The following is a 26,846-nucleotide window of genomic DNA, read 5'->3' as shown; positions in this document are numbered from 1 at the left end:
TTTGTCTCTTAATAATGTTGTCTTTTTTTTTTGAGTCGTTTTGAGAAGCAGCTTCAGTTCTAGATACAGATCTGATAATAAACATTATAAACCTGTGAAAGAGAGAGATTTGCACAATTAGAAATATGTTCCATAGTTCAGACAAACAGATTTAAAACAAGTCAAACATCCTTTACCTGTTCTAACTTCTCTCTGCAGCTCTTCAGGAAATGTGGCGGTAGAGACCGAACTGACCAGTGTAGATCATCATTTCCATCACACAGTGATATATTCTACAATACAAACACATCAAGAAAACATAATTACATGATCAAATCAAACTGAAAAATTAAGGAACTGAAACGGAAATAGAGGGATTATGTCCCAATATTCTTTACCTTGAACGCCCCACAGGTCTCCATCTTCCTCACATCCATACGGGAACGTCACTGTAAAAAACTATTCAGCAATGCTTTACAATTTTACAAAAACATTTTACATGTTTTTGTAACAAAGAAAAACTCACTTTTACAATTTTCAACAGTGAAAACATTCAGTGTAAAACATCTGAAATCTATATATAATTTTTTTCCCATGAACACTTGCAGCAGCCATTAACGGTTGTGGAATATAATGTACAATACATTACAAAGACATTTGTAATTGTTGTAGCTGCTTCAAATCACAATATCTATCAGTGCAGTTTTTTTACAGTAACTGAGATTCAGAGTTTGATCAAGACACAATGGTAAGATTTCATGGATCAACTCTTGCTGGATTTGAAATGCCTTTCTTTGACCACTAAACTAAACCAGACATTCAAGCATCAGTGTGGAGTGTATATAATATATATCAAGTATTCCCAGTAAAAACTCTCGTTTAGAGTTAAAGGAGTAGTTCACTTTTAAAAAAACTTTTGCTGATAATTTACTCACCCCCATGTCATCCAAGTTGTCCATGTCTTTCTTTCTTCAGTCGAAAAGAAATTAAGGTTTTTGATGAAAACATTCCAGGATTTTCTCCATATAATGCACTTCATTGGGAACCAAACGGTTCAAGGTTTCAGTGCAGCTTCAAATGGCTTCAAACGACACCAGACGATGAATAAGGGTCTTATCTAGCGAAACGATCGGTCATTTAAAAACGTTTTATAAGCACATATGCTCGCCTTGCTCTGTTCTGTGATGAGCGTTCGTGACTCTCCTGCTCAAACTCGTTCATCAAAATGAACAAATCTTTTTTCGAGTCATAACTCAAAGAGTCCGAGATAAGACCCTTATTCATCGTCTGGTGTCGTTTAAAGCACTTTGAAGCTGCACCGAAACTCTCATTTGGACCTTGAACCGTTTGGTACCCAGTAAAGTGCATTATATGGAGAAAATCCTGGAATGTTTTCATCAAAAACCTTCATTTCTTTTCGACTGAAGAAAGAAAGACATGGACATCTTGGATGACATGGGGGTGAGTAAATTATCAGCAAAAGTTTTTTTTAAAAGTGAACTACTCCTTTAACAAAGCTGATTGAACAAGGGAGGTTTGTTGGTTAAATGAGCAAAACTCAACGTATACAACATACATACTGGTATACAACATACAACATAGATGTCCATTCAACATAGATGTTTCTCTATCCAAGCTAACAAAAATATGTTCTAAGAATGTTTTGCTAACACTTGCATTAAGTTATGAAAACATTTTTTTTTATATATATTCTCAGAATGTTTTCTTGATTATATAAATCTTCTTCCATTTGTCCAGTTGTTCTGTTCCATTTTTTCATTCAAACATTATAAGAATGTTCCTTTTGTATTTTCTATGAACATTCTGAAACAAGTAGCAACATTTAAAACAATGTTAGACAAACATCCAACAAAATCATTTCAAATGTCTCACGACCAATGTATAATGTTTTTTGTGTTAACATTTGGACAGCAATACTTCTATTACTGATACTGGAATAACCCTGAGAGAACCTCCCCAGAACATTAGCTAAGTCCTGAGATTAACATTCCCTGATAGTGTAATGAAGATGTAAAAACGTAACAGAAGGCATTCAGTGTCAGTGAATTGCATAAAAATAGTGTGTAAAGTGGACTCACATCTTGCAATATGCCATTTTAGGCCAACATTTCAGTCTTAAAACCATATTTACTTTCCTAGCCAGTTATAAGTTAATGTAAACAAAACTGATGATAGGTCAAGACCCACATGATCTGTTAGTAATCAGACTGATGGCTCAGATGGATTGACAAGCCTTCATGTAAACACCTCAATCAATCCTGTTTTCATCAGACTGAAAAGATCTAATGGACAAAACATTTAAAGTTTGACTATCTTCTCTTCTGATATTTTTGTCAGCTTTCTTTTTTTTTTGGTTTGTTATCAAAGCAAACACGGCAATTATACTTGAGGCAGCTCCGGTGATTATCATCGTGACTTTCTCCTGTTCTGAACACTTAAGGACCCTTTTCACATGTCAACGGTTCTCAGAAGTGGAATAAAAAAAGAAAAAAAAAATGATAGCATTTCCACAACTTTCCAACAGAGGAAAATAATATAATAATAACATTAGTCTGGAAACTCATTATCAACTCATCAGCGCAGTCTCAGTCTCATTATGGGACGTCCCAGTAGCAACAGCCTCCTGTGGAATGCCAGTGTGATTAGGGGTTGTTTCTTCTGCAACACAATTCTCCTGAAAGAAAGAAGCAGATTCACAGAAGGAAAAACATGTTCAGGGTTGATGATTCAGTTACACACACAAAGAAAAGTTTTTCTCTGTGATGTTTTGTGAATGTAAAGACCCCTGTTCTTAATTCGAGCAGTGCTCTCTTAAATACATCAATTATAATTGGTGTTTCTATGTGATAATTTTAATGAAACCACACATACATTCACACAGAAAACACAAACAAATACACACTACCTCAGTTTCAGCAGGACCCGTCTAAGGACTGGTAGCAGCATCTGTCTGTGGATCCTCAGGCTGAAGAAGGGGTGTCGCATTAGTGACAGCTTGCCTTGGATTTTTATTAAGGGACATTTGATCAAGGCCATTCCCCTGAATGAAAACAAATTCACTAAAGTTAAAACAAATGCTCAGGATTGATGATTCAGTTACACACACAAAGAAACGTTTTTCTCTCTGATGTTTTGTGAATGTAAAGACCCCTGTTCTTCATTCGAGCAGTGCTCTCATCAATTATAATTGGTGTTTCTATGTGATAATTTTAATGAAACCACACATACCTTCACACAGAAAGCACAAACAAATACACACTACCTCAGTTTCAGCAGGACCCGTCTGAGGACTGGTAGCAGCATCTGTCTGTGGATCCTCAGACTGAAGAAGGGCTTGACTTGGATTGTTAATATGGGACATTTGATGAAGGCCATTCCCCTAAAAAAAACCAAAAAAACACTAAAGTTAAAACCAATCCTCAGGATTGATGATTCAGTTGTTTTCTGAATATAAAGACATAATTATAAAAACACAAAAGAATCACTCTCTTAAATAAGTCAGTTATTATTGTTTCTATGTAATAATTTCTGGACGAAACATGCAGAGAAACCTCAAACGGTCTGGTTTCAACAAAGCCCTTAAGTTAAGAAAACCCAGTTATAACGTTAATGGAACCCTTAGTGAAACGTGCAAGAAAAACAGCAGCCATGAATATTGCACAGTTAGCTTAAATTTGGCATATCAAAATATTTTTAAATGCAAAAGACAATGTACACAATCTGTATCCTGCAGCCTAGGTAAAGTCAGTGAGTACATCATATTCGACCCGACTCAACTTAGGTAAAGTTGGTTTTATATTCGCACATTCGCGTTAAAGAACTTTTTCAATTAAATAGTCAATAAAGCAATTTTTTTCCAGATTCGAAGCAGCTACATGATATTGACAACAAAGATTGTGAACTACAACATTTTCTACAATCGATCAAAATGGGCAAGTATATTTTTAATGCATACATACTTAGGAGAATATTCAATGTAGTGTGGTAACCAAGATAGGTACCGTCTAAAAAGTGAATATTGTTTTTCATCGTGTGCAAACAGGCACAAACTGCTTTTTATATTCGCTTCGCATATTTGCGGAGTTCCGCGTTCAATATCTCGTGAGCTGAATATTGTTACTACACAAATAACATTGTTTTAATATTTTAATCTCCTCAAAACGAGTTTTCCTTCGGGTTTGCACTTTGCAGATGGTCCCTTCTTAGCAGCCTGCGCAGAGATCAATGTATTTTGACCAGTGCGAAGGAAAGATCGTTTTGAGGAAATTTATGTTGTAGCTTCTGGTGTTTTATCTGTAGTTATATGTGATATGTGTTGTGTGTTGCAACAACGACTCGGTTACTAACGTAACCTCGGTTCCCTGAGAGGAGGGAACGAGTATTGCGTAAGTAGCTTAGGCTATGGGAAAACTCCTTTTCTCGAGAATACTGAAGTCTTTATGTAAAACGCATTGCAGCTGCACAGCTGACAGCAATGAACGAAGGAAGCTCGGTCATTGGCTGTGCTGTGGCAACTTGCTCGAACCAATGACGGGGCGACTCTGAATGCGCGACCAATGAATGCGCTTCGCGCCCGCGCGCGTCAGAGCCCGTCAAGATGGGCGTGGCCAAGAGCTATTTGTTGGGCGCCCCGTCATGAGAGTTCTTTAGGTTAAAACGACTGAAGCGAACTAACCAAGCACAAGCACGGCAGCTTACGCAATACTCGTTCCCTCCTCTCAGGGAACCGAGGTTACGTTAGTAACCGAGTCGTTCCCTTTCGAGAGGTCTCTCCTATTGCGTAAGTAGCTTACGCTATGGGAACACCATGCAAAACGCCGTGCATGCTGAACTTCGCCTTATGATAGCCAGAGGGAGGTGCCTGAGCTGAAAAGCAAAGTTATCATCCAACTAGCCGGCAGAGGCGAGCTTTATATGTGGGAAAAAATACAGAGCGGCTAGAAGGCGCTCAGTGTGACACAAGCACATACATAATCTAGATACGAACTCGTAGTTCAACTAGCATCATGCTGATAGTACATTGGAATGCAATGTCGGGACCTGTAGGTTGTAGAACCTGATAAATGTGGACGGTGAGGCCCATCCTGCCGCTGCACAAATATCCTCGATCGGTATCCCGCTCGACCATGCCCAGGAAGAAGCCACACTCCTGGTGGAGTGTGCTTTGACTCCCCAGGGGCATTGAAGTCCCTTTGCTTCATAAGCCAGTGCTATAGCCTCAACTATCCAGTGAGAGATTCTCTGCTTTGAAACGGCAGAACCTTTCGTACGGCTGCCAAAGCATACAAACAGTTGTTCTGTCTGTCTGAATAGGGCAGAACGCTTCAAATACACTCTGAGAGCCCTAACGGGGCAGAGTAGATTAGCGTTGTGTTTCGTCTGCTGGAGACGACAGCGCAGTTAGGGAGATAACCTGTGCTCTGAAGGGAGTGGTGAGCACTTTAGGAATATACCCGTGTTTCGGTCTAAGGACGACCCTGCAGTCGTTAGGTCCGAATTCTAGGCAGGCAGCGCTTGTCGAAAGCGCGTGCAGGTCGCCCACTCTCTTGACCGAGGCGAGTGCCAGCAAGAGCGCAGTCTTAAGCGAGAGCTGTTTAAGGTGCACGGTTCGGAGTGGTTCGAACGGGGGCCCCTTAAGAGCGTCTAGGACAGTAGCTAGGTCCCAGATCGGCACTAAGGGGGGGCGTGAAGGGTTCATCCTCCTAGCGCCCCTTAGGAAACGAATAATTAGGTTGTTTCTTCCCAATGGACGTTCCATTACAGGGTCGTGTGACGCTGTGATGGCCGCCACATATACTTTGAGTGTGGAGGGGGTGCGGCCCGCCTCCAGAAGCCCTTGTAGAAAAGCGAGTACGTTCGTAATCTCGCATGTTTCAGGGTTCAGGCCCTTGGCATTACACCAGTCACTGAACACTTTCCATTTCTGAGCATATAAGCGTCTCGTGGAGGGCGCCCGCGCCTCAGCGATGGTTTTTAGTGCTCCGCTCGTGAGGTTCCTGGGAACCCGTTGAGGGGCCATGCATGAAGGCTCCTCCTGACTGAGGAGGTCTGGCCTCAGTGGAATCGCCCGTGGTGCAGATTGCATTTGCATCAGATCTGGAAACCATGTTTGGTTCTTCCAGAGTGGGGCTATCAGAAGCACTGCGTTTTGCTCCTCTCTGACCCGACTGATGACCTGTGGCAGCAAAGCGATCCGGGGAAAGGCATATAAGGGGCGGCTCGGCCAGCTCTGGGCGAGTGCGTCCGTGCTTTTCGTGAAGAAAAGAGAGCAGTGCTCTCCTTGGAGGCGAAGAGGTCGATCTCCGCTTTGCCAAAGGTTTTCCATAACCACTGAATCGTCAGCGGGTTGAGAGCCCATTCTCCTGGGAGAATCTTGTCTCTGGATAGCATGTCTGCCCCCTGGTTCAGGGCGCCTGGCACATGCGCTGCTCTCAGCGAGCGCAAGTTGTGCTGGGACCATAAAATGAGTCTCCTGGCCATTGAATGCATGGAGCTCGACCTGAGTCCACCCTGGCGATTTATGTACGACACTACCGTCATGTTGTCCGTTCGGACCAAGACGTGTTCGTTTTTTAGATGTGGAAGCAGGGCTCTGAGAGCCAAAGCGACCGCTTTCATCTCCAGACAGTTTATGTGTAGGCGCTTTTGTGCCAGGCCTGCCCTCGTAAAAGGCCCCCGAACCTATTTTGGAGGCATCTGTCGTTATCATCTTTCTCCTTGTGTTCACACCCAGACTCACGCCTGACTGGTACCAGTCGGCGGCTTTCCAGTGCGTCAGGGCTTTTATACAGCCGTGGTTCGCTCTGATTAAAAGGTGGCCTGAACGCCACGCGTGAGTAGAGATGCGGCTCTTGAGCCAGCGTTGGAGAGGGCGCATATGCAACAATCCTAGCTGGAGTACGGCCGATGCTGAGGCCATGAGACCGAGCATCCTCTGAAACCGCTTGACGGGGGCGCGCACGCCCGCCCTTAATGATGTTGCAAGGCGCCGGATGGTGAGCGCGCGCTCTGATGAGAGACGCGCTGTCATTTGCATCGAGTCTAGAACTATTCCCAGGAAAGAAATCCTCTGGCTGGGAGATATTATGCTTTTTGCAAAATTGATTCTTAGACCCAGGCATTCTAAATGGCTGATAATCCAAGATCTGTGTGTTATTAACTGACTCTCTGATTGTGCTAGGACCAGCCAATCGTCGAGATAATTCAGTATTCGCACTCCCCTTCGTCTCAAGGGGGAAAGTGCTGCATCCATACATTTCGTGAATGTAAGGGGAGCCAGGGACAGGCCGAACGGAAGTACTGTGTACTGGTAAGACTGTCCCTCGAAAGCGAATCTCAGAAACGGCCTGTGATGAGGCGCTATTGGAATGTGAAAGTAAGCATCTTTCAGATCCACTGAGAGAAACCAATCTCCTGGGCGTACTTGCGCGAGGATATGCTTGGTTGTTAACATTCTGAACGAGCGAATCATTAGTGCTTTGTTCAGGTGTCTGAGATCTAGGATGGGGCGGAGACCGCCATCCTTTTTCGGGACGAGAAAATAGCGGCTGTAAAAACCTTCCTCGCTCATAGAGGGGGGAACAGTTTCCACAGCGCCCTTTTCTATCAGTTTGCGCACCTCGGTGCGTAGAACATGTGAACACTCCTTTCTCACTTTCGTCTCGACCACAGTCGTAAAACGTGGTGGTCTGCGAGCGAACTGGAGCGAGTATCCGTGCTTTACTATATCCAATACCCATTTCGGCATATCTGGAATGTTTTCCCATGCCGTTGCGTGTACAGATATGGGCTGAATACAGGCTAGGGGCGGGCCGCTGTGACGTAGGGACCCGGCCAGCGAATCGCCTGAGCTCGTAGCTCTCAGAGGCGCGGGCGCGCGCTGAGCAGCTGAGTGAATGGGCGCGTGTGTGATTACAACAGCGCGCGCCGTGTCTGTAAAACTCGCGGCCTGAGCTGGGGTTGTGTTTGACACTGTAAGGACAGTGTTTATAAGTGGGGGTGCATAAACAGTGGTAGGCACACTCGTCACTTTTATAATGTTTCCCGCTTTTACTGGGGGGGAATTTATAACTGTGTGAACAGTGCTTGTGTGTAGTGGTGCGTACATGACCGTAGGCACGTGATCTACATTCATGGGGCGCGCAGCCTGAGCTGGGAATGAATTTGGCACTGTTTTGACAGTATCTGGGAATGCACACTTTGTGGACATGTGAACCCTTAGTGACACAGTCAGAAAAAGACTATTTTTGTGTTTTCTGTGCGTCGCCGTAAAAACGGCGTTTGTTTGCAGGTGAGCGAGCTCTTTGACTGGCCCATTGACTGCTGTATGGACATATCCAGCCGCCTGTAAGGGGACTGGGTAATGTTTGAGCTTTTGCAGAGAGAGTGGTCCGGCTTTTGCGAGACACGCACTCTCTCTTCTCATTCCTGTGGCTAGGACGGCTTTCGAGGCTCAGGGTTCAGCACAATCTTGGGCCGAGGACCCCGTCACTCAGACGGCGGCTTGCGGTTGTGAGAGCGCGAGCGGCGTCGAGTGTCAGCCTGAGGCGCGGGCTGAGAGGCGGTGGGAGCTGTTCTAGCCTGCTGCGGCTGTAGCGGTCTCTGTCTGCTCTGCGATGAGCTGAAGCGCTTAGGCAGGAAATGGCGCAAAGCTTGTGAAGCGTTCTGGGCCTCAGTGAAGCGTTCGGCGAAACCCTTAACCGCCGGTCCAAACAGCCCGCTGGTGGAGATAGGCGCGTCGAGAAATGGCGCCTTATCCGCGTCCTTCATCTCCGTCAGAGTTAACCACAGATGGCGCTCGAGAACAGTCAAATTAGCCATGGCACGGCCAATAGACTGGGCGGTGGCCTTCGTGGCTCGCAGAGCTATATCAGTTGCGCTGCGTAGGTCCCTGAAGGCTTCGGGTTCGGGGCCAGACTCGTCCATAGAGCGGAGAAGTTTGGCTTGGCACACTTGAAGTACCGCCATTGAGTGAAGCGCTGATGCAGCTTGGCCGGCGGCGGCGTAGGCGCGACCGGCGAGAGCAGAAGTAGTGCGGCAGGGCTTCGAGGGGTGGGAAGCTTTGGCTTTCCATCCGGTTGGGGAGGGCGGGCAGAGATGATTGGCCACGGCCTCCTCGAGGGGCGGTGTTCCCTCGTAGCCTCTTTCCTTCGCGCCGTCCACAGAGGAGAGCGAAGAAGAAAAAGAAGGCTTTAAGCGCGCAGAGTGGGGGGCTTTCCACGACTTGGTGAGTTCTTCGTGAACTTCCAAGAAGAAGGGAGAAGGCCTTTGCCGAGGGGCCTGCTGGCGCCCCTGCAGAAACCACTCATCCAATCGGCTCCGGGTTGGTTCTTCGGGAGAAGACCAATCGAGTCCGAGGTCTTCCACGGCCTTAGAGAGGACACGGATAATCTCGGTATCCATGGTGGAGCCCCCGCTCGTGCTAGCTAGCGTCGACGGGGCGGGGTCGAGAGTGGAGCCCGGCCAGTCGTCCGATGCAGCGTCGATGGACAAGCTGTCATCTATTCCCCCATCGTCCTCGGACGCGCCGAAAGTCACAAGGCCCGCCGCTCTGCTAGAGGGGTGTAGGTCCGGCTGGGTGAACTGAACCGGCGGTGGGGAAGGCAAGAGCGGCGGTGAAGCACGCGGAGACTGGCTCGGCATGACGTCACTGAGCTCAGGTTCAGGAAGCCTCTGTGAGCGGCGCTTTTTCTTGCGCGGCTCAAACAGAGGGGTGGCGGCGATGGGCTCGCTCACGGCGAAAGCGACGAGGCGAGCCCGCAGTGCGGAGAGACCCAGGTCATCACATTCCGGGCATCCGCCCTTGGTCAAAGCAGCTTCTGCGTGGTCTCGGCCCAGGCAGCGAGCGCAGATGATGTGACGATCCCCGTCCGGGAGAAGGTCTCTGCACGACGCGCAGGAAGGCATTTGAAACAACGCCTCAGAAATTTGCTCTTTTACAAGTGTCGCGGGGCGAACAGATGTAAAGATACTTGCGTGTGTGGCACGCCGGATGGCTCAGTAGGATGGCGTTCGAAGGCGGCTGAAGGTGCCGGCGTCCTCGTAGCAATCCCGCTGGTATGCTTTTCGACGGCGGCGAAGGCTTCAATAATCCGGAGGATCCAACGGAGAAGGTGTTCGCTGAAGGAGATTAAATCTAAAGAACTCTCATGACGGGGCGCCCAATAAATAGCTCTTGGCCACGCCCATCTTGACGGGCTCTGACGCGTGCGGTCGCGAAGCGCGCTCATTGGTCGTACATTCAGAGTCGCCCCGTCATTGGTTCGAGCAAGTTGCCGCAGCACAGCCAATGACCGAGCTTCCTTCGTTCATTGCTGTCAGCTGTGCAGCTGCAATGCGTTTTACATAAAGACTTCCGTATTCTCGAGAAAAGGAGTTTTCCCATAGCGTAAGCTACTTACGCAATAGGAGAGACCTCTCGAAAGGGAACGTTTAGTTCACGAGTTATTGAACGCGAAAGTCCGCGAATGTGCCAATATGCAGATATAAAACCAACTTTACCTAAGTCCCGAATCACTGTTAATGTAATTTAATCGAAATTCTTTGGAGCGGCAGGATTTTTAACAGCCTAATGCCGAGTTCAGACTGCACGATTTTAGCTCGCCGACAGGTTTTGAGAAATCCCCGAAATCACAGGTAAATTGGCGCTCGTTCACGCGAGTGACAATCACGCAGTGTGAATGAGCAAAGACGCAATCTAAGAGAATTGCCGAAGAGTCGCCGACGCCCGTGAGATATTTGGCATGCTAAATATCCGGACCTGTCGGCGATTCAAAATCTTGCTGTGTGAAAAGTGTTCTGACTTAAAACTACATCGGCGATTACTGACAGCCAACGAGAAAGCAAGATACAGAGCAGCAGGGAGTTCGGGGAAGAGTTATAGATCATATATCAACATGCATGGCATTGTTTCAGATAAAGGCTTCTTCTCGGTCTATCTGGACACAAGAAATGGAAGAAAAATTTGTAGAAATTTGGCTAGATTTGGCTGTTTGATGTTTCATCTGAGCTGTACCACAACCGGGTCGAAAAAGAAAAAGTCTCACGTGAGAACTCTGGTCTTGCACGTGTGATGTCTCGTTGTTTCCTTGACAATTGTCACATCTCGTGTGTGTTTGTTGTGAAACGTACGTAGTTTGCGCCTAGCGTGCTAGACAGAGTTGTCGGCGATTCTTCCTATTGCAAAGTCATGCAGTGTGAAACCTTCTGTCGCCGATCCATCGTGCAGTGTGAACAGCAGCGACTGAATGCTGGCCAAGATAGTCATGGAGTGTGAAAAGAACAGCGACCCGACTACTTTGAAAATCATGCAGTCTGAACTGAGTCTGGTTTGAGTGGCACACACATATTTGTGCAGTGAAGTTCAAAAGAGACTCGCTTGTGGTAAAGAGAAGCAGTTTTGCCTGATGAAAATGTGCGCCTTGAAATCATAAAGTCGTGTTTGATAGTCACAAAATGATCACTTAACATTTGCCACAAAATCACTTGCTTGCATGATCATTTTTTATTAGAAATTGTTAATTTAATATTTTATAAAAATGAATAGGGGAAATGGTCTTAGGCACAACCGAACTACATCTCAAAGCACCGTCTATATGGCAGCTGAAGCTCGGAGTAATGGTTTCAGTAATACAAGCATTTTTGTTCAGTGATAACTACGAAAAAAATAAAAAATAAATGCCGTAAAAACATAGACATAGTGGCGTTTTAAGAAATTGTACGAACTTCCGGGTAAAGCCACTTCCACCAATTTTATCAAAATACAGATACAAATAATTTTAAGGGTGATACAGATACACATTTTGGCTCCACTGCACACCCCTAGTGCACACACTCAGAAAACAATGTGTTAGGATATTAAATCATTTGTGTATTTTAGGACACTTTGTGCTTTTATAATCTCCATAAGTCAAATATTGCAGTACACAGCTCTACAGATTTGGTAAGGTAAACATGTTTAAAAGTAAGCGGTCGATTATGTTCTGTTTGTGGGAGACGCTTCAGAGATGCTAACGGCCAAAGTTTATGGGAGACTTCAAAACTATCGCAACAACTTCCCTTTTGTTGTGTTTAAGCCAGAAACTATTGTGAAATGCTTAATATAAACATTTAGGTAAAGAAATTACTTGCTTCAAGGAACATTTGCCCTTAAGGGTTTTCATGCATACATTGAACCCAATACAGTCAAACAAATTTTTTTTCAGACACCTTGCTTTCCTAACTTACATAAAATAACTAAAGTGTCCTGCACCCACTAGTTTAAAAAAATAATAATAATTATATGGTATCTGAATACTTTATGGTTTGCCTGTACTTACAGATCTGTCATCTATCATCTATCTGTAGTAAATTCACAGTGTTTTGCAGACAGAGATTCAGAGCTCACAGTATCTCACCTGTTGATTATTATTGTCCGGTGTCCTGTTTCCTGTTCGAACTATAACAAAAAACTCTTACTTTGGTCAATAACATATTTTTAAAGATTCCTTTTGCACATTAAATATTTTATTTATATTTTCTACAATCAGCTGTGTGTAATACTTGCCTTGTTTTGATTTGCCGATACAGTAAATCCCAGCAGCCACAATCAGAATAACACCAACACATATTCCTCCTACAGCAGCTGAAGATAATCCTGAATCTGGAGCAGCTGAAGACACACACACATGATTTCTAGAGATCGACTGATAATTTACTCTAACAATTGTTTCTTCTTTCAGTATAAAGTTGTATTATACAGATTTATTTGATAAATGGTGGCATCCGGTGGGAACAACAGCAGCTGAATCAGTGATTTACATGAAAACTGAAATCTTTTTTATTAACAATAGACTTAAAAATTGTAAAATTAGCAATGTGACAAAACTCAATGCGACAATTGTCTAATTGTTTTGATGTGCATAAGGTAATAGAGATGATCCTCACTGAAAACATTTAGGCTACTATTTAAAACTATTTTCTAAAACTGCTCATGTAAAAAGGCACTGAATGACTAAAATACTCTTACCAGTGACAGTAACACGAAATGTCTTTAAGATGCTGAATCTACTGTTGCTGATCTGTAGTTTATATTCTCCAGAGTCTGTTTCTGTGATGTCCATGATGGCCAGAGATCCAGTCTGATGATCCAGCTTCAGTCTGCCTCTGAATCTCTCAGTATCTTCATTACACTGAACATCTGTACATGTGTACTCTCCAGTGATTTTAGCAATGCGAATGTCTTTAAAATACCATGTCATTGAATTTGTTTTTCTTCTTAAACCAGGATCTAAAATAACATATTCTCCATCCTTTATTTTCACTTCATGTCGTTCTGCAGCAGAAACACCTGAAACACAAACCAACAGATGCTGAAAGAACTTTTTTGGGGAAAGATGTTGTGTATACAACATGAGAGAACTGTGCAATAAAACATGTTTTGACTTTCAGTTTGAAAAGCATAATTTATCTACATTCTGGGATTATGAGCACATTTACATCTACGCAATACAACATTTGACAACATACAACATTATAACCTCTGTATTCTCCTGTATAAGCTCTGATTGCTGGTGAACTTAATTTTTTTTTTGAGATGTGAAGAGATATGAACAGGCTGCTCATCACTTAAAACACTAAAAGCACTCATATATTTTATCAATAAATGGAAATTGAACGTCAGCTGGCCCTGAGCGACTCTGCATTTATTAATGAGAAAGAGCTTGATCAATCCAATCACTGCGCTGTATTACGAACAAGTTTGCATAACAGTGGAGATTTCAAACAACAGCGTTGAGGGCGGTTTCTGCGGAAGCACTGCGATGAGTTCAATAACGCTTCTAAAGGCCAATTTACTTCTGCGTCGAGTGTGCGCCGTGGTGTCCGTTGTAGGTTACTCACATCGGCAACGCCGTTGTGAGCATTTATACTTCTGCATTATGTTTGTGTTGCTATGCAGTTACAGCGCCGAAGTGCTAGTTGCAGACCTGCAAACTCCTCAGAGTAAAAAAGGTGACAGTGGGGGGGTCTCACACACACATTTCTGAGCGCTTTATTAGACAGAAATTTGCTGTTGGTGTATTAAACTAAAACAACATGCTCGCCAGATTGTTTATCTAAATAGACCTATGTTGTTAGAATTTACTGTTTACCAGGTTTTTGGTAATTTTCTTGATTTAATTTTTTTTATTCTTTTTTTAAATGAAAACTAACATCATAAAGTATGATATTTGTTTTACTTTGAGCAATTCTGGAGCTATAATTGACTCTTTTTAGGAGCATATAAAACAAAACAGCTCCTTGGAAAAAATGAAATGTAATATTGTAGTGGTTATAAACAAACATATTTTAGTTCAGATTAGTTTGAGGGCAGTAATTGTATTCATAATGTCAAAATAAAACCGACGTAATGTTACTTGAAGGCATTATAGCCTACTATTCCTGCCAAACTTCCATGGTTGCGGTTAGTGTTACTACAGTAAATCCATGGTGAATGTTGCTGATCTGTGGACACTGGATAGTTCATTCATGACACAATGTTTCTTTCTGGTTTCCACGTCAGTGCTGTTTGATCCGTTAATAACGGAGAAATGTGAATGTTTCTCACTAGATCTCAAAGCGATGTTATTACTTCTGTGGCAAATTCAAATTATTCCTTTACTTGATCTCTTAGCGCTGTGTAGTAACAGTGTCGTTTGATCAAGCTCGGCTCGTGCTGCTTTGGTCCAAACTGTTAAACGGTCCGTCAACCACACAATAACGAGCAGTTTCGTTCCGCTTGCATTACGTTTGCCATTTGATGTTTGGCAATGTTGTGGTGGCTCCGGCGGATTATGAGCGCGCTTACCACGCGCAACGCGCCTACATTTGAAAGAACGAAATTTTGGTCTGCAGGAAAAATGGCCTAACCCCCCCCCCTCAAAGAAAAAACTCTCCTGTTCTACGCGATTCACGTAAATGACCCAATTGGCCGAGAAAACGGCGATTGTCGCCGAAAAGCGACAAGTTTGCAGGTGTGTAGTTGGCGAGAGAGGGTTTTAATGTTCCACTGTTTAGATTCCTAGCGGCTGTTTTGGCTTTAGGCTACTAGAAGCAATGGCGACTGATATTTCCGCACCTCTTCAAACAATACCTCGGTCACTTGGTCCATTTCCATGTTTCTTCACTGAACTTTCACTGAACTTCTGAATTTAAAAATGCCGGGCGGTACATAAGAACACGGCGGAAATGCGTAGGAGGAAACGCAATGCTACCAAGCCGACCAAACAGATTATGCGGTCCACGTCGTCGCGACGTAGTTACATTTTTGAGGAGGAGTGCATCAGGGTACGGCGTATTGTACGCGTCTGTGCGTATGCTACGCCGTACCTACTACACGCACCCGATGCCGAAGTATGAATTGGCCTTCACTCGTGCGGACGCCACGAGTATAAAGAGTATAGCATCCTGTTATATCGCGCAATCATACCTAAATTCACAACAAGAATTATTAGGGACAAGTGTCGTGAAAGCTTTAGCTAAAAATACTATGATACACACATCAGACTGTTTAAGCTTATCTATGTTATTTGTATCTGTCCCTACCTAAATAAACTTCCTTACTACTACTACTACATATCGTGTGTCCTCGTGACTTCAGCTGTCCGTCATGGCCGCAGCCGTTCTGCAACAAATCCGGATCTGGAAGGTGGACGACGGAACACAGATCCGACACGCAGTGGAGCCGATCCGCAGCCGTTCCGCAGTTGGTGGAAATCCGGCGTAAACCTAGCTTTATGGTGCATCTCCACTACAGCTGTAAAACTCGCTCAGTGCCGCTGGCAACGCTATAACGCCTCTGGGGGTGTGCCGGTTCCGAGTGTGTTTAATGGACAGTTAACACACGGACAGTATAATCATCAGAGGTACACGCAATTACATTTAGAAATAGACAAGCTATGTTTCCAAATGCACCAAGCAAAGATATCCGTTCCGTGTTCTCCCCACGGAAAGGGCAAGCCAGTGTACACAGGATATTACTAGGTATTTCACTTTTGTTTGTTTATTTTGTCACAAACGATAAACCAGGTAATAATCTCTTTCAGACAGAGGCTTGTAGTAGCCTAAACCCAAAACAGCCGCTAGGAATCTAAACACAGTGGAACATTAAAACCCTCTTCTGCTACCTAGCATTTCGGCGCTGACATATAAATGCTCAGGACGGCGTCGCCTATGTGCGTAACCTATGACGGACACTATAGCGTACACTCAACGCAGAAGTATAAATTGGTCATGAGAAGGTGCGTGCGGCAAAAATTACGTCATTGCGGCGTGGGCTATCGCACAAGGGCCTATTTCGCTTGGCGATGTGCTCGGCTTTTTTTGTGCGGCTCCGCATCCGAACATGCATGACTTCAAGCTGAATCTGGCCGAGCATGTGCATCTCACCGCACCGGCACCCAATCTTGCGTCTAAATTAGTTGCTTACATTTACAAAGTGAGCCTACAATAGAAGACATAAAGCCTTTAAATAAAAATAAATGCCCATGTTTTATTAAAAAAAATTCACAACTAAATAAAAATTTTGCGTTTCATTTTTTTTTTTCAATTCATTTTTTTTTACTATTTTTCGTCTTAACGATTATTTTGTAGTGTATTTTAGTGTACTAAAGTGTTGTACTAAAATAAACATTCACGAGTGTACCTCACATTACTAATTCTCACCGCTGATTCCTGATGGTTTAGATGAAAATTACACCTCCTGAACAGTCGCCTCCTGTCGTTTCAAAGAATAGTACAACGGCGAGCGCAAGTATAAATGCCTCGCCCATTTGGGGAGGTGCGCTGCGGACCCTGGCGAAAGTCAAGTCAAGTCAAGTCAAGTCATCCTCCTTTATATAGCGCTTTTAACAATGTAGATTGTTTCAAAGCAGCTTTACAGAGATAAACATATAATTTAAGGTAACAGAGATTGGTTTGGTTTTATAGTGGCTCTTGAAAAATGTTTTTTCCAGCTAAAGTTAGTTTTAATTGATTCACTTCCGTCTAAATGATCATTTGTTATTAAATTAGACGACACCGTTCTCTTTAAACAGACTTTAAACGTGAACCTGTGATAGACGCTGATGGCGTTCACATGCGCATTAAGAATTGATTCTATAGTTATGTGCGTTTGAATATATGTGCGCAGGTTTGTAATTCCTTACAAACCATGCCTAAACAAACTACTTGTCTATAAATTTTGATGCAGAATTTTTATTTTATCTTATCACTTTGGGTAGGTACGCGAACCGAAAAATTCCACAACGCTTTATCTGTAGAGTGGTATTGGGATCCTCCTAGAAAGTATAAACAAGGCTTGGGGGATCATTTTCATATAAGGACAAGAGCAAGTGTGTTTCAAGGTTTATGGACATTTAAAACACTCTAGTGCTCTAAACATGAACCAACACTGTGGGCCCTATTTTAACGATCTGAAAAGCAAGTATCAAGCGCAAAGCGCAAGTAACTTTGCGGGCGGGTCTTCGCGGGATAAATGACTCTTGCGCCCAACGCAAGTTTAAAAGGGGTTGGTCTGAAGTAGCCTCAGGGTTGGTCTGAAGTAGCCTCATTATTCATAGATGTGGTTTGGGCGTAACGGAAACAAACCAATAAGAGCATCATATCACATTCTCTGTAAGAGCGTGATGAACGAGGTGGGCTTGTTCCATGGCGCAATTCTATTTTAACGGCGCATTTACCGGGCGCGATTCAGAATCGGTTCACAGCCGAGGAGATCGATGTTCTCGTCAGGGCCGTAAAAGAAAGAGAAGGGACATTGGGCATGGGACAAACCCACCCAAATTAGCTTCGATTAAACATGCATACTGTATAATAATTTGGGTAAATGTGTAAGCTTTATGCCTATTTTTCCCATCGTCATGGACACACAACAATGATTTCCCTCGTGTTTATATATTTTTTCTTATAATAATGTATCATTTGCAAAAAGTAAAAAGCATCTGTGTAGATGAGAGAATCATCTACAGTGTATGCGCGTTGTTCACACTCTGTATTATTGCCAAGCATGCACGCTTAAAATAGCATCTGAATGTACACGCAACGCGCCACTGACTTTAGACCACTTTTTTTTTTCTGGTCAGTGGCAAAATTGTTTTCTGGAACTGCAAAATAGCACTAGGGGTTGTTTGCGCCGAAACACGCCTCCTTTTTGCGCCGACCCGCCCATGGAGCGCAAGTTCATTTCCTAGTTTACCGACGTGCGTCTGTGGAGGAAAAAACCCCGCTTTGCGCGGGTGCAAAATAGGAATGATAAATGCGTCAGTGTATAAAGTCATTTGCGCTGGGTGCAAGATAGGGCCCATTGTATGCACTCGTCTTCTTCATATGAAATATGTGCAAATAAGGACACTGATACCCTTTCGTCTGATTATGAACGCGATGGCACGATGGATAATTCTGATACACAAAAGACAATAATGTAGACCGACAATTCCAAGAACAACAGACCAAAAAAGTAACTATGCCTTTATTCTTTCTGTTTTAAACTGACTTATCATTTGTTCAGAGACTACAGTGCTTGTAAATGTATACACGGTTATATGGTTCATGACACTTTAAGAGTAGCTAGAGCAGTCTATTGTTTACAGGGCCTCATGAAGCCTCCAAAGCTGATACTCGTTGGTTGTGGTAAGATACGTGTTGCAACAGGGGTTTCTACAGGTAAACAGCAAAAATACCTCTGAATGTCAATGCGAAATAATTTAATAAACTAATTTATTATGTGATTAAAATGTACAAGACTTGCTTTTAAACATAATGACTCACCATGAACAGAAACACTGAAGATCTCCTCAACGTCGCTGCTGCCCTTGCTGATCCTCAGTTCAAAATCTCCAGAGTCTGTGCTTGTGATGTTCATGATGGTCAGAGATCCAGTCTGATGATCCAGCTTCAGTCTGTCTCTGAATCTCTCTTTACACTGATCATCTTCACAGATCTTACTCTGATCTCTGGTGATTTGAGCGATGCGAATGCCATTATAATACCATCTAATTATCTCTTGTTGGTTTGTTTGAACACCAGTGTTTAGAGTGACTGAATCTCCCTCCATCACTGACACTTCATCTGTATCAGCACCAGACAAACCTGAAAAATAAATAAACAGTTCATTATTAGATGAACAACATTATACAACAGGAAAGTGTTGAAAATGTATTTCTACACAACATAAATATTGTGAGTAGAGCAATCAATCTGGATTCATAAATGTAGCATGCAGACAAACAGCAGAAGTACATAATTGATTAACACACTCATCAGACAAACATACATGCAGCACACATCTGATATTTTGCCCTCCTACCTTAGCCTAGAAATCAAGACGCACCCTAGCGGCAACAAATTTTATTTTGCAGCCATGGTTGTCTAGCAACTCGTTGGAGTAATAATCAAGAAACTTTACTGCCGTACCATGAGTGCAGCAGGTGTAATGATATGATGCAGCGCCTGAAAATAGGCTACCTTCCAACAACATAACTACACAAACTTAGTCCCGGTCACGTTGGAAGTTACCGAGCTGGGGACTATTTTCAGGCGCTGCGTCATATCATTACGCCTGCTGCACTCGTGGTACGGCAATAAAGTGTCTTGATTACCACTTCAATGATGTATGATAAGCTATGCTAAAAGTGGTGCTGCCAGAACCGGAGATCGGCTGAATGGATTCATAAACGGTAAAACCCAACAGTTTAACTCGGGGGAGTTGTAAAATTAGCCTATTTCCAAAAAAAGTGGAGTATCTAATGTTAAAATGTACATTTTGAATGTAAACTTCGTCCATACCTTAGTCAGTTCTTCAATAATTTATGCAATTTTGAATTATTTATTTGAAACTGAAGAGCAGTTTCTTGTCTATCCTGATATTGTTCAAATGGTCGAGATATGGGATTAAGAAAGCAATTAATGCAATTAATTAAGTCTAATTATACTTTACAAGATGTAATTGGTAACTAGTAATTACTTTTATTTGGAGCTATTTACCCAACACGGGTTCAGGAAGCTGTCCTTCTGATGTGTACAAGCTCATTTTTGGGTTGTATTGCTCAGGAACAGTGTTATAAATACATACAAATGATCCCTAATTTCCATATGCGAAAGGCCAAACAAAGGTGGATTTGTTTTCACATCCCAACACACAGCATCTCCACAACATCACAACAACTTTAAGGGAGAAGTGAATGCTAAGAGCTTTGTAACAAGACTTGCTTTTAAACATAATGACTCACCATTAACAGAAACATTGAAGATCTTCTCTCTGTCGTTGCTGCCGCAGCTGATCTTCAGTGTATATTCTCCAGAGTCTGTGTTTCTGATGTTTGTGATGTTCAGAGATCCGGTGTGATGTTCCAGCTTCAGTCTGTCTCTGAATCTCTCATCACCACCTTTACACTGAACATCTGTACAGATCTTACTCTGATCTCCATTGATTCGAGCGATGTGAGTGTCATTATAATACCATGTAATACTGTCTTGTTGGTTTGTTTGAACACCTGTGTTTAGAGTGACTGAATCTCCCTCCATCACTGACACTCTGTCTGTATCAACACCAGAAGCACCTGAAGAAGAAATGAAGTTCATTATGAGCGTAACAACAACATTATACAACAGGAAAGTGCTGTAAAAATGTTTTTCTATGGATCATAAAGATTGTGAGTAGAGAAATCTGTCTGGATTCATAATGTAACATGTAATCAAACATCAGAAGAACATCACTGATTCACTCATCAGATGAGTCTCATGGACGATCTTGAGCAACTTCATGAACATCCTACAAACAACATCCCGAATTCATTTACAGTTCTGCCAATAAGTTGACATAATTCACAATGTTAATTTTAACAAAGAGGGATCATAAAAATGACATGTTATTTTTCTTACGGGGTTGGAACAACACGAGGGTGAGTAATTAGAGCCCGTTCTCATCCCAAGGCGTCATATATGACGCTTTTGCCAAAGTGTAGACATCCAACGCACATGGCTCCTTTTAGCGTCAATGCGTTGGTATTATTGACAGAATTTTCATTTTTGGGTGAACTATCCATTTAATGTTCTGTTGTTACCTGGATGATCAATGATTGTGTTTGTCTTTGTTAGTTGATCATAAGGCCCAGCCTGGGAAAACCCAGACAACTTCCGGCAAATTTAGATTTGCTCTGAAAGTTAATCTGGCAAAGAGCTCATCCAAGTCCATTTCCAATCCGCCGAAATCGCGGCACCAATCAGAAACGTTGGGGCGGGCTTTACACAATGACGACAGCGCTGGGATTTTGAAGCAGATTTTGTAGCCTACATTACAAAGATGGATGCCGCCGTCGAACATCACTCGTTCAAATCATCTATCCATCTATGTTTTAAGCGATTTGAACCTCTCCTTTTTGTTTAAAAACAATATGTCATCTCCTTCATCGCTCTGATTGGTTTTAGGTCTATTCGTGATGTCCGTTGGTGGAAATGATTTGTCTACGGCGCTTTGCCAGACCATAACTCAGTTACAAATGAGAATGGTCTGGTTTTAACCAGGCTATAAGGCCCTTTGACCCAAAAGGTAAAATGTTTCAGTTTCCCAGCAACTTCGGCATTAAACCTATTGCAGTGACTGAAAGAGTTTTTGATCTTTTCAAACACTGAGGAAGAATGAAGGACTAATAGACAATTATTTAAAAAGGTGAAAACATTCACTGATGCTCAGCAGAAACATTACGAGCCTTTTTGAATCGGATGATCATGGTAATGGTCTTATTTTGTCTACTAGGAAACAAATAAATATATAGTTGGTTTTATGTTTGCAATGTGATTCCTTATTGATGTATCAGTGCATGTTTTCATGTTTTGTAATAGTTTGATTTACTCAAATCCTACCAGTGTTAAAATATGGATCTCATAAGGTTAAGGTTATGAGCTTATACAGTGCCACCCTCTACCCCTCCCTATATATATATATATATATATATATATATATATATATATATATATATATATATATACAGTTTTTTTGTTGTTGTCGTTTAATTTTTTTTATTAAAATTGTGCTACTTTTTCTACTCTTGTTTCTACTATTCTGCTCTTGTTTTTCTACCAACCATTATTGTTTTTAGTCTAGCTGTTTGAAACTCCTTGGGGTAAAAACACCCACTGTTTCTTTTCATGGCCCTAGGTTTAAAAAAATAATTGCCATAAAAAAAAAAATATATATGTTAGAAACTAAATATTTAAGTCCTCTTTTATACTTTCCTTATGTGGGGAAAGGCTTCTTGGTTGCTAGCTCCTTTATGACTATAGTTATCTGACCATAGCTATACATGCTAGCTTTGCGGGTAATGCATTCTGCTTCACCTGGATCCCGACCGAGACAAAAACACAGGAATTTTCTATTGGGATCAATATCCCGTCAAAAGTATTGCTGACATGGATCAAAAGATAATGGGTCTCATTCATGAAACACGAGAACGAATTTTTGTGTGAATCGTGTGTAAAGTGGTTCTGGCGTAAACTTTCGGATTCATTAAAATGTTCGTATTTTCCAAATGTTAGTTGGTACACAAGAAATCTACACCTGCTCCCAGCCACGCGTAAATAGTGCGCTTAACACCCGAAAGTTTTGCTCATTAATAAGGCTGCATTTTAATTCACCTTAATCGGGTACATATTTGCACAGCATTTTGAAAAAATATTATATATAGTAATTACATACGGTTTTTCTTATTATGAGAGCCAGTACTGCGATGGTGGTCCTTCTCCAGTTTTAATACGATTTTTCCGAAGTGAACTAATTCGTTTTTTGCTCTCAAGCTTAATGTCGAACCATTTTATTCTCACTGCTGGGAATGTTCGATTAACAGATGAACTCCATTGACTGCATCTGTAGCCTAATATATTGCCAAGCTTCCCTTTTTTTTAGGACCCGATACGCCATGTACGCTTGAAAATACAATGTGGCGTTTTGAATGAACTTCTGATAATAAAACTTCAATTTCTGCATCTGAGAAATTTTTTTTTTTCATTCGCATTCATGTCATAATATGATGCCCATATATAGTTGTCAGTCGGATTTAATGGGCGGGATTTATGGTAATTGGGAATGAACGTGCACGCGCATCCCATTTACGACTGATTGGAATTCATTAACACACACACACATTTCACTATCACATCTGATGTTTACGAAGTATTTGTGAATCAGGAGAAGAGTTTTCGGGAAGGTCTCTTTACGCGCAAATCACTCGCATATTTACTCGTATATTTACGAATGTTTCATGAATGAGACCCAATAAGCGTAAATAAAAGAATAAAAACACATGTAAAAATATATTGCACAAACTGAAAAAAAGAATGCAAATTGTTCAGGATAGCAAACAATGTTGTCACAGATCAATTAATAATTAGATTGAATAAAAAAGTAACAAGAAAAGCATAAATAAAAACTTTAAAAATTAAAAAACACATTAAAAATACTATTGCTCAAAAGTTAAACTTATGTTCATGTTTTCTTAAAAAATGTTTCCCTTGGTTGTAATGCTCTGCACTTTGTGCTCTTACATTTTCTGCTCTAATTTTGCACTTTATACGCTTGTGCTGTTTTTCTTTTCGCTCTTCTTTTCACGTTCTGCGCTTGCTTTTTGATTTGTAAATTACAGTGGGCTTAAGATTCACCATTCGTTCACTTAAGTTTATGCAATATATTTTTGTGTTTTTAATTTTTGATTCACGCTTATTATTATTTTTTATCTGTGACCACAATATTTTGGACAGGATATTGATCCCATAATTTTCCAAAAAGGTATGGCGTCTCTAGAAAGGAAAAGCAGAATCCCTGACATTTTGATCGATCTAAAAATCGCTGTCGGAAAAAAATTTTAGGTCCAAAAAGTGGACGTATGTTAACCATACCTTTCAATTTTTATATATTTAGCAGAGGCCTTTATGCACATGCATCTAACATTTTCAAGGTAAATGCACTTATAGCCAATAGACTAGTAGGCTTAAATTTAACAATGAAGTTAATCACACTTCAAAATACAAATGATACATGTTTTTTTTTTTTTACTCTCTAATATTAAGCAAAGAGAAAATAATATACTTTCGGTTTTAGGCCGGAAGTAAACTCAAATGTCTTACCATTGACGATTAAACAACAGAACAGTGATACGAGTAACCCAGGAATCTTCATCATTTTCCCCCTCCAAAAAATCTATGCAAATTTCGATGTACGGATTTCGATGTTAATGAGAGAAAGTAGAGAGAAAGTAGCCTGAGCAGTGAGAGAAAAGAGTGCCTTAACACGCCTTAACCCCATTCAGAGACCGAGGAGGAGAAAGCGTAGAGAAACGGATGAGCGTCGAAGGGGGAGGGGGAAGATGGAGGGGGAGCTGTATACTTCCACCGCATTTTGATTAGTCGACATATTTCCCCACACATACGTTTGTTGTTTCCGGATTGAGTCGGTAAGGTGGACAGAGTACAATTTTCTTGAGTGAAAGGACACTACTAGGCTACTGGTCAAATATTACTCCGTTACAAGAAGTACAAGGTGTAAAGACCGATTTTTAGTAAAATTAACGTTAGTTAAGTAGGCTACTTGTTTTTAAAAGTACAAAGTAAATGTCAATACATTGTTATATTATTGTTGCATTATTACAGGACCTATGCATCTGAAACAAACTGTGAATACACTGACCAGTTTGTAGTTTTGTAGTGTGGAGCTTACAGAATGTCACAAAACCTAGCTATATTAGGCCTAATTAAACAACTGAATTTATTAAAAAAAGACAGCCATCATCTTCATTCTTTTTTTACTTAAAAAAAGTACACATCTGTATATCCATTCATGCACATTTGAATCAAGTGGTCTGTATAAAATAAAAAATAAAAAATCCTTTAACAAACAGCACAACAGAAATACTTATTTGCCACGAAAACAAAAAATTCAAACCATTTCTTAAAACAACAATACTGTCTCTCACAGATCACTAGTAAAGAGCAATCGTAGGCCTACCAATCGTCAAACTTCACGGCACGTCACCCTACAATCACGTTTTAGAGACGGAAAAAAATCATGCCCTGGCTAACATAACCATGTCTATGAACATAACCACTCAAGGACTTTGACAGAAATGTATTGGAGTAAAAAAGTATGACATTTGTCTTGTAAATGTAGTGAAAAAGTTTCCAGAAAAAAAAAAACTCAAGTAAAGTACAGATACTCAAAAATTGTCCTTAAGTACAGTACTCAAGTAAATGTACTTTGTTACTGTTACTGTCGTAACTAGAATGAGTTATTCTTTTGACGAAAAAACAAAATTGCTGAAAACAAATTTTATTTCATAACATTATAACACTGTAGTTTGTGCATTGTGTGAATATGCACCTTTCATTACTTATAGTGGTGGTGGGCAATAGCCAAGTATTTTATAATATTTTTTTGAAATTTGGAGAAACTTTTGATTTTAATCCAAAACATAAACAAAAAAACAAACAAAAAATACTTTCATTTCACTCCCTGAAAAGCATGTGGTTCCTTGTTACATGCAAGAATAAATATCTCTTAAAAAGAATTGTATTCTTTGATTGGCTGATCCTTTACCCCTCTCAGTAGTCCACATGCCCTTAGACTTCAAATACTTAAAGGAACATGTTGGGGTTATTCACACAAAAACTTTCCACACCACACATGTGTGAATCAAGAGTGTTGCCAGTAATGCTGGTGGTTCTCCTCCCTAACTATGTTGTCTGCATAGGCTCCTGTACAAGGCCTGATCCACACTGATGCGAAGAGACACTGTATTGGTGTGTACTTATAGCTACGACATGGTGTGATATTTCGTAGTGGTATCTAAAGATCTTAAGTGTGTAGTGCTTGCTGTGTTGCATGCTTCGACTGGTGCTGGGTTGTTGTCCCCTGTTTCTGTCTCCCCAGGGTCAGAGCCTGAGCAGGCTGATCCAACCCAGACTGAGGAAACTCCAACAGTCATTTATCATAGTATTTGTCCTTATCACTTTTCTACATCTTTTGTACGAAATTATAATAAATTTGGAACTCATTTACATGTCGCCTCTTGTCGGAAAAAACATAGAATTAGCCACTATATTCACAGAAAGATTTGTGGTTCCTCCAGCCCATCATCAGGGGGTGGCGTAGTCAGACTAAAGAAGGTATGCTGCTTGGCAGGTACTACACTGTGTGTGTGTGTGTGTTTCATTAAACATAGATTAAACACACTCGCAACATACACACCCCAAAGCAGAGGCGTTATAGCATTGCCAGCGGCCGCAGGACAGTTTTCTCTTCTCATAGTGGATCAAACACCTGTGAGATCAAAGACGAATATCACGGGATTCACGCTTGTGAATATGTTGCAAATAAACTGGATGTAGGGGAGACAGAGGATGGTTGTAACATTTTTGACCTTTCTGTCTATATCTTGGAGTACTTTTAGGCTAATGTGTTCAAAATGTGATTCAAACTAGTAACAAGTGTCTGCTATCAGATTACATAGCTATTATCTTTGCAACACAAACAGAAAATGCAATTTAGTTTCAAACACGAGGAGTGTAATATTACAATTCACCCCATAGTCTGGATTAGTTGTAGCATACCCTGGGGTGAGATGTAACATTATGATATCCACCGGGCTGATATGTTACATAATGAAATAAGGATTATGACAAAAAAAAAATGGATTTTGAACATTTCATTTAGTCGTGGGTAGATTGAGGCTTCGTGAAACAAAAACAGTTGAATCGAATGTGCCATATTGTGCCGAAGCTTTGAAACAATCAAACACCTGTCTCAACGGTGACACCTAGTGGTCAGAACAGTGTAAATCCAACAA

At 41.6% G+C, this 26,846-nt stretch overlaps 2 protein-coding genes across 2 annotated transcripts in view; one reads left to right on the top strand and one right to left on the bottom strand.

The window, feature by feature from the left end:
* LOC143735210 (uncharacterized) overlaps positions 1-26,846 on the top strand; it is an 81,178-nt gene that overhangs the window by 16,812 nt on the left and 37,520 nt on the right. The gene's annotated exons all lie outside the window — the stretch shown is intronic.
* On the bottom strand, positions 1,674-24,324 carry LOC143735201 (uncharacterized). Its single transcript, XM_077225265.1, has 9 exons — positions 24,133-24,324; positions 20,244-20,573; positions 18,784-19,104; positions 13,007-13,327; positions 12,545-12,649; positions 12,396-12,436; positions 3,263-3,379; positions 2,906-3,040; positions 1,674-2,674 (listed from the first exon to the last, which is right to left on the bottom strand). Exons 1-8 carry the CDS (start codon positions 24,185-24,187, stop codon positions 2,927-2,929), a joined length of 1,404 nt encoding a protein of 467 aa, XP_077081380.1. The 5' UTR covers positions 24,188-24,324; the 3' UTR covers positions 1,674-2,674; positions 2,906-2,926.

Source organism: Siphateles boraxobius, unplaced genomic scaffold (assembly GCF_051911475.1).
Source record: "Siphateles boraxobius isolate OS27281-9 unplaced genomic scaffold, OSU_SipBor_1 13, whole genome shotgun sequence".
Classification (NCBI taxonomy): Eukaryota; Metazoa; Chordata; class Actinopteri; order Cypriniformes; family Leuciscidae; genus Siphateles; species Siphateles boraxobius.
Note: the sequence above shows the minus strand (reverse complement) of the source record. Positions and strands in the feature narration are given on the sequence as shown.